Source organism: Orycteropus afer, unplaced genomic scaffold (assembly GCF_000298275.1).
Source record: "Orycteropus afer afer isolate SDZICR_OR568_19922 unplaced genomic scaffold, OryAfe1.0 scaffold00174, whole genome shotgun sequence".
In the NCBI taxonomy this organism is placed as follows: Eukaryota; Metazoa; Chordata; class Mammalia; order Tubulidentata; family Orycteropodidae; genus Orycteropus; species Orycteropus afer.
This window is the reverse complement of record NW_006921761.1, coordinates 4907352-4914465: the sequence shown is the minus strand read 5'-3', so window position 1 is coordinate 4914465 and position 7114 is coordinate 4907352. Positions and strand designations below refer to the sequence as shown.

The 7114-nt window shown below is 59.2% G+C and overlaps 1 protein-coding gene across 1 annotated transcript in view; it reads right to left on the bottom strand.

Annotated features, from left to right (window-relative positions):
* Positions 1-7114, bottom strand: part of SNAPC4 (small nuclear RNA activating complex polypeptide 4) — a 22551-nt gene that overhangs the window by 5161 nt on the left and 10276 nt on the right. The window contains exons 10-16 of the mRNA XM_007947036.1: positions 6754-6901; positions 6357-6463; positions 6066-6160; positions 2846-2940; positions 1719-1798; positions 1083-1502; positions 314-482 (exon numbers count right to left, since the gene is read on the bottom strand). Coding sequence (XP_007945227.1) covers positions 314-482; positions 1083-1502; positions 1719-1798; positions 2846-2940; positions 6066-6160; positions 6357-6463; positions 6754-6901 — 1114 coding nt within the window. The remainder of the gene's footprint in view (positions 1-313; positions 483-1082; positions 1503-1718; positions 1799-2845; positions 2941-6065; positions 6161-6356; positions 6464-6753; positions 6902-7114) is intronic.

The window sequence follows — 7114 nt, the reverse complement described above, 5'->3', positions numbered from 1 at the left end:
TGTAATTCACAAGTTTCTGCACGTGCACATGTTCACGAATGTACGTCTTTGGATAGGTACGTGTCTTCACATGTACTCCTGTGGATGTGCTCCTGAAGGTGTGTTCACATGTGTGTGCATATCTGTGTGTTTTAGCGTGAGTCCCGTGAATGCATGCATGTCTGTTCATGTGTATACACATCCAGAAGTGTTTGCACATGTGTTCATGAATGTGTTCACATACACATGTTCACAAGTGTTTGAGTGTGTCCACGTGCAGCGTGTTTCCCCGTACATGCCATGTTTGCATGCGTGTGTGCACATCTGTGCTCACGAGCGTGCGTGTGCATCCGTGTGCGTGGGTGTGCGCGTGGCTGCGGGAGGGAGGGAGGTGAGGGTGGAGGGGTGCAGGCACGCACCAGCTCCCGGCCCTGGGCGGCCGTGTTGGCCCGCAGCACCCGCAGCACGGTCTCCAGGGGCACCTCCCGCAGGGGCGTCTCCCTCTGAAGAAAGAGCACAAGGCTGGTCAGGAAGGCTCCTCCCCAGGCCCTGAACGGGTTTCCATCCATGGGAAACTCTCCAAAGGACAGGTTCACCAGCAAAGAATTTGGCAGGTCCCCAGGGCCTGACCCAGGACACCAGCTGGCCAGGCTGCACCAGGACACTAGCAGACGCCCCTTCAGGCTAATGGCACTGAGTGTCCGAGATGCCGACCACAGAGCTGGCAGGAGGCCATGGGTGTGCTCCCTACCCAATTGCTTGATGGTGCCCCTGTTCCTTGGGCATCAGTGTGGCCCCAAACCACACCTGGATGAGCTGATCAGCCAGCTGCTGCTGGAGCTGGCTGTAGTGTGCGGCTGGGAGAAACCGTCCCTGCTGCCCCAGCCTGGCAGTGCGCAGTTACATGGTGCCCAGTTAAGCCAAGCAAGCCAGCTGGGAGGGGAAGGCTGCCCACTGCAGGAGGCGGCTTGAGCCTGGTACAGGTCTCCTGACATGGGCTGGAGTGGGCCGTTAGGGGGCAGTGAGGCGCACAGGCCACAGCCTTGATTCGGGGTGAGGCACAGGACCTGTGTGCACTTGGGAGTGGCTGGGCCGCTGTTTACCTGGTCTCCCAGCTCTTGGCTGTTGGCCGAGCAAGTGTCTGCTGAACGTGGGTGCTGGGTGCTGCTGTGGAGCCCCAAGGCCTGGGTGGCGTCTGCTCTGGGTTCCAAAGCTGTGGCAGACGCTCCCTCTCTGCGCCTGCGGCCAGCCTCAGCCTCCTTGGGGAGGCTGGGGGAGGCAGGCGGCCGTTCCAGCCAGCCCCGTGCACCCTCTTTCCACAGCTCTGCGGTGCTCTGCCTGGTAGGAACCCACAGGTCCATGCTGGGTACCACGTACGGGGCTGCCCACGCTGGCTCGCCCTCCCTGGCCCCGCGGGTGTCCTCGCCGCTGCTGCTGCTGCCCCCACGGTCCTCGCTGCTTGAGCTCCATCGGACACACCGCTGGGGCCGCCGCCGCCTCCACGAGCGATTCTGCTGCTTCTGCTGCAAGGGGAGGGGCCTCAGGCTGCAGCAGCCCAGGGACCTTGACGGGCAGGGAGGCAGGCCCAGCCCCATGGGGAGAGGTCCCTCCAGAATACAGGCACGGGGGTGGCCCCTGGCCAGGCAGGCTGTCCTGCCCGCACTCAGCTCCTGCCAGAGCCCTCGTCCGCCGCAGCCCACCCACCCGCCCGGAGGAAGCCCTGGCCCCGCCGCACTCACCCTGACCATGATCTTCCACTTGCTTAGACACTGGGAGCCTGTCCGGTGGGGCAGCTCGGCTGCGATTTCTGCCCAGTGACCTAGGAAGGGACACGACACGGGCGGTCTCCAGAAGGCCTGGGCCAGGGCCAGCACTGCACCCCCGGACCCTGCTGGCATCCTACGACCCCGCAAGTACAGACGCTCCGAGGAAAGTGGGTGCCACACACCCACCATCTGCAGGGGCACCCGCTTCCCAGGGACACGCTCCCCTGGCAGCCCCAGCAGACACAGCCCTGAGCCGGGTGCACATGTAGGTGAAGTGGCTCTCACACAACGGTTGGCCTTGGCCCTGGCCCCCTGGACCGCGCACTGCACGTGTTCACGCGCCGCCAGTTCACCAGCACGCACGGAAGCCTCACTATCGTGCCCTTCAGCCGAGCAGGCAACGCCACTGAGATGCGTCAACACTCAGCCACGGAAGCCTGAGCGTTCTAGCCCCGCAGCAACACGGGAATCGATGGGAACGTCTGCCGACAAGGGAGCTGAAAGGACTGGGGTGCTGCTACACAGTGAGAAGCGGTGCAGCCCAGCCTCAGCCGTCATAGCAGGCAGAGCGTGTGAAGACGGAAGACAGCCCACCCTGCACGCGGTACCCAATGACACGCTCCAGGAGCAAAACCACACTCACTGCTGTCGAGTCGGACCCGACTCATAGCGACCCCTCCTGGGGTTTCTGAGGCGGTATCTCTACGGAAGTAGATTGCCCAACCTGTCTTCTAGGGAGTAGCTGGTGGATTTGAACCGCCAGCCTTCTGGGTGGCAGTCAAATGCCTTAGGCACTACGCCAGACACGCTACTAAGCGAAAAAACCTAGCTGGTTCCATGTGATCTGACTCTTAAAACCTGTACGGGAAACACTCCTGTGGGTGAGGAAACCACTATTCCAGCTGTCTTCTTTGTGTCCATCTGTCCTTCAGAATTTCCCCTAATGCCTGCGTGTTAGTTTGTAATGTGGCAAAACCCAGCACTGCCTGCCCTGACCATGAAAGTAGGCCGGGCAGAGCTGATCTCGTGGTCAGTGCCCAGGCGCGACCACGAGCCCGCAGGTGGCCGGGATCCCCAGGCAACGCGCCAACACCACTCACCGGCCCCGTACTTTCCTATCAGTTCAATCAGCTTCTCTTCTTCTTTCGGATCCCATCGCCCCTTTTTCAGGCTGCAGTGCAATCTTCGGATATACCTGGGGTGACACGGAGACACACAGCACCTCAGACGCAGGGACGCCCCCGCCGCGTCCATCTGCCAGCCCCAACCCCGTGGGCCTCTGAGGTAGCAGAGGAAGCGGTGTCCAGGGCCCCGAGTTCAGGCCACAGAGCATGGCACCTGGTGAGTGCCAACAGTCAGTGCCCTTGGTGCCATGGTCGGGAAGGGACGGGGTTGGGGATGGGACCACAAGAGGCAGGAGGAAGGTGGACCCACACCTCACACAGAGCTGCCTGCCACAGCCACCTTCTCACTGACCCTCTGTGCCACCCACCCCGCCCCAACTCAGAGCCAGGGAACTAGGGTGCAGAGAGACACATCTTGTACATGAATCACAGCAGTGAGGCCGGGAGGGGGGCGAGGACAATGCGTCACGCCCACCAGCCTGAGCGCGTCCGGAGGAGGGGCAGTCCAGAGTCTCCGTGCTGCTGCGGTGGGTTTCAAGAGAGCTGAGGAGGAGGGATGGAGGGGTGGGGGCCCAAACAAAGGAGGCTTCACCCATGAAGGAAGGAAAACCTTCCACCAGGTGTCTGCTGGGGGCACTATCTGAACAGCCTGCAGTTCCCCTCACAGGGGCAGGCAGGATCCACCCAATGTCTCACTCCACGGCAGGGGAGCACTGATCGAGTCCTTCCTGCCCTGGCTCTGAGGCCTCCTGTGCTCTGGGCAGATCACAAGAAAGCCCAGAGCACTGAGGGTGGGTGCCTCTCAGATCGTGGGAAAGCCCCTAGCACCAACAAGAGGGTGCAGTCTGGGAGCCAGGTGCTGTGTGCCCACTGGGTGCTGTGTGGCCCGGCAAGGAGTCAGCTCTGGACGCAGAGGAAGGAGAAGAGCCACCCAAAGAGTCAGTCCTCGCTGCCATTCAGCAGCCTCCCCAAGCCCGTCACCCCTGCACAGCTGCCCTGCCCACACCACTCAGGGCAACACAGGCCAGACCTGAGGGCCACCCTGGATTCACGGTCTCAAATGGAGCAACACAAAAGCCAAGGCACAGATGGCATGGGTGCCCACGTTCTGGAAGGAGACAGGGGCATGCGAGCTCCCTCACATGGAATTCAGGTGACAGACAGGGCTCACTGAGGTGGGGACCCCAGACTGGCTACACAATGCCACGGCCAGGGAGCCACATGAAAGCCCAGACAGCTGGCTCCCTGCAGCCCAGGATCTGAGGACCGAGCTCAGAGCTCTGTACACATCCTGCCAGGTCAGCTCGGGACAATACCACCGCCTCACACGGGAACAGTGCGTGCTGCGTGAGCAAAGGGAAATACGGACACAAGGGACCCAGGAGAGAGAAACGGGACAGAGCTGGAGGGCTCGCCTTCCAATCTCCAGCTCACTACAGAGCAACAGTAGTCAAGACACTGTGGCCCTGGCACAAGGACAGGCAGAGAGCAATGGGCCAGCACAGAGAATCCAGAAGCAAACCTCACGTCTGCGGTCCACAATGGAACCAAGGCAACTCAACAGAGAAAAACAGTTTCTTCCAAAATGGTGACGGGGCAACTGGATTTCCACATACAAAATAATAAAGCTAGATCCTTACCTTACACCATACACTGACAGTAACTAAGAATGAATCAAAGACCTACTGTAAGACCTAAAACCACAAAATTCTTAGAAGAAATCACAGGTCAATTTTGATGATCTTAAATTAGCCACAACTTCTTAGACATGTCACCAACACACAAAAGACATAAATAAATGAACAAAATAACTTGGACTTCATCCCAATTAAACACTTTCGTGCCTCAAAAGACACTTTAAAGAAAGTGGCAACCTACAGAAAATACCCACAAATCATGTACCTGGGTAGGTGACTTGTGCCTGAAATACATAAAGAACACGTAACATAGAACTCAATTCATAAACACAGAACAATACCTGAAGAGCTGTTTCTCAAACTAAGGTAGACAAAGGCCAACAAAGATGAGGATACGCTACATCCTTCATCACCAGGGCCACACAAACCAGAGGCACCACGAGACACCACTTCCCACCACCAGGAGGTCTTGTCTGACAGGCGTTGACAAGCACTACTGTGGCTGTGAAGAGTGACAACCTTTCCACGCTGCTGTAGGGGTGTGCAATGGTAGGCACGTGTGCAGTGGTAGGAGTGGGCAGTGGCAGGTGTGTGCAAAGGCAGGAGTGTACAATTGTAGGAGTGTGTGCAGTGGTAGGTGTGTGCACTGCTAAAAGCAGGCAATGATAGGCGTGTGCACTGGTAGGCACGTGCAGTGGTAAACGTGTGCAATGTAGGCATGCAATAGTAGAAGTGGGCAATGGTAGGTGTGTGTAATGGCAGGAGCATGCAGTGGTAGAAGTGTGCAGTGGTAAGTGTGTGCGATGCTAGGCATGCATTGGTAGGTGTGTGCAGTGGCAGGCACGTGCAGTGGCAGGCGCGTGCAGTGACAGGCGCGTGCAGTGGTAGGTGTGCAATGGCAGGAGCGGGCAATGGTAGGCCTGTGCAACAGTGCAGCCACATGCAAAACAGTTAAATAGTTCCTTCCTCAACGGGTTAAAAACAGTTACCATATAACCCAGGAATCCCACTCCTATTGCCAAGATGAACACATGTCTACACAAAAACGTATATACGAATGTTTGTAGCAACATTATGTATGTGTAACAGCGAAAAGTAGAAAAACACAAAGGCCCGTGAGCTCACAAGTGCAGAAACAAGTGTGGTATGTCTGACGTGGTGACCAGTGCACGACTCTGGACATCCTAAACCGCCGAGCAGCACCCTTGAAGCGGGTGAACTGCACGGAACGGGAATCTCAATACAGACGTTTAAAAAGAAAGGCCACAGGGAGGGGAAGGGACCAGAGCTGTTGGCCTAGGACCCTGCAGTCAGCTGCCTGGGAGAGGACTTCCGGTGACAGGCTGAGGAAACGCCATGTGCAAATCTGGCTTGGAAATCAGTTCTGCCTCCGACTGGGTCACTGTGGTACACCAAGTCTCACAGACTCACTCCCTGCTTAGGACAGGAAGCTGGCCAGGGCCACTGGCACGGCTGACGTGGAGGGAAACTCTATTCAGCAGAAAGCCCGAGCCGAGCGACAGGCCCTGTCAGCCCTGCCCAGAGCGCTGTCCACTCACCTGTCACGGCACTGGGCGTCACTCCTGCCCGGCACCTCCTCCCGGATTTTAAACCAGTCATGTTCTCCGTGTTTGGCCACAGCCTGAAGCAGCTTCTGCAAACGGACGAGCAGACTGACGATGTCACGGCTGCACCACAGCCCAGGCCCGGCCCAGGCAGGACAGGCGTGTGGCCACCAAGACACCGGGACTTCACCTCCCGAGGACGGCCCTTCCTGGCCATGAGGTGCCCGGGAACCCCAGGAACGAGCCCATCACGCCAGTCCCGAGAGGAGCAAGGTGTGGACTCACGGCATCCTCCTCGGGGGCCCAGCAGCCCCTCCTCAGCCGGGGGTCCAGGCTCTTGGTCCACCGGTAGATGAGCTGCACGGAGTCCCGCCCTTCCATGTAGTACACCACTGCGGGCAGAGCCGCCTGAGGAGCCGCCCGACCAACAGGGCCCGGCCACCACCATCACCAAGGGGAGCCACCCCAACAGGGTCCAGCCACCAACCCAGCACCGAGGGGAGCCGCCCCAACAGTCTGGTCACCCCCATCACCAAGGAGAGCCACACCTAGACATGTCCTCTCTGGACCACCAGCCCCCCTTGTCACCAAGACAGAGCTATAACCCACGAGGACCACACGCCCACTCTCCTGCCCGCCTTTCGGGGCTGCCCTGGATGAGCCCTGGGGCAGGCAGGCGTACTTTTGCGGTAGGGGATGTGGCTGCCGACACGCATCTCCTGCACCAGCTGCGTGAGCATGCAGTCTTCCTCCTGCGTCCACTCCTTGCGCTTCAGGTCGCTGTTGTGCTGCTGGAACTTCTGCAGGCACTGGAAGGCGCTGCGCCGTGTCTGTCAGGGGCACAGAGAGGGCATCAGCGTGTGGTGAGGAGGGGCCGCGCCCTGCCATGTGTGCCCGGGTCACATGGCAGAGAGGGCGTCAGTGTGTGGTGAGGAGGGGCCGCACCTTGCTGTGTGTACCCGGGTCACAAGGCAGAGAGGGCGTCAAGTGTGTGGTGAGGAGGGGCCGCACCTCACCGTGTGTGCCCGGGTCACACAAAAGAG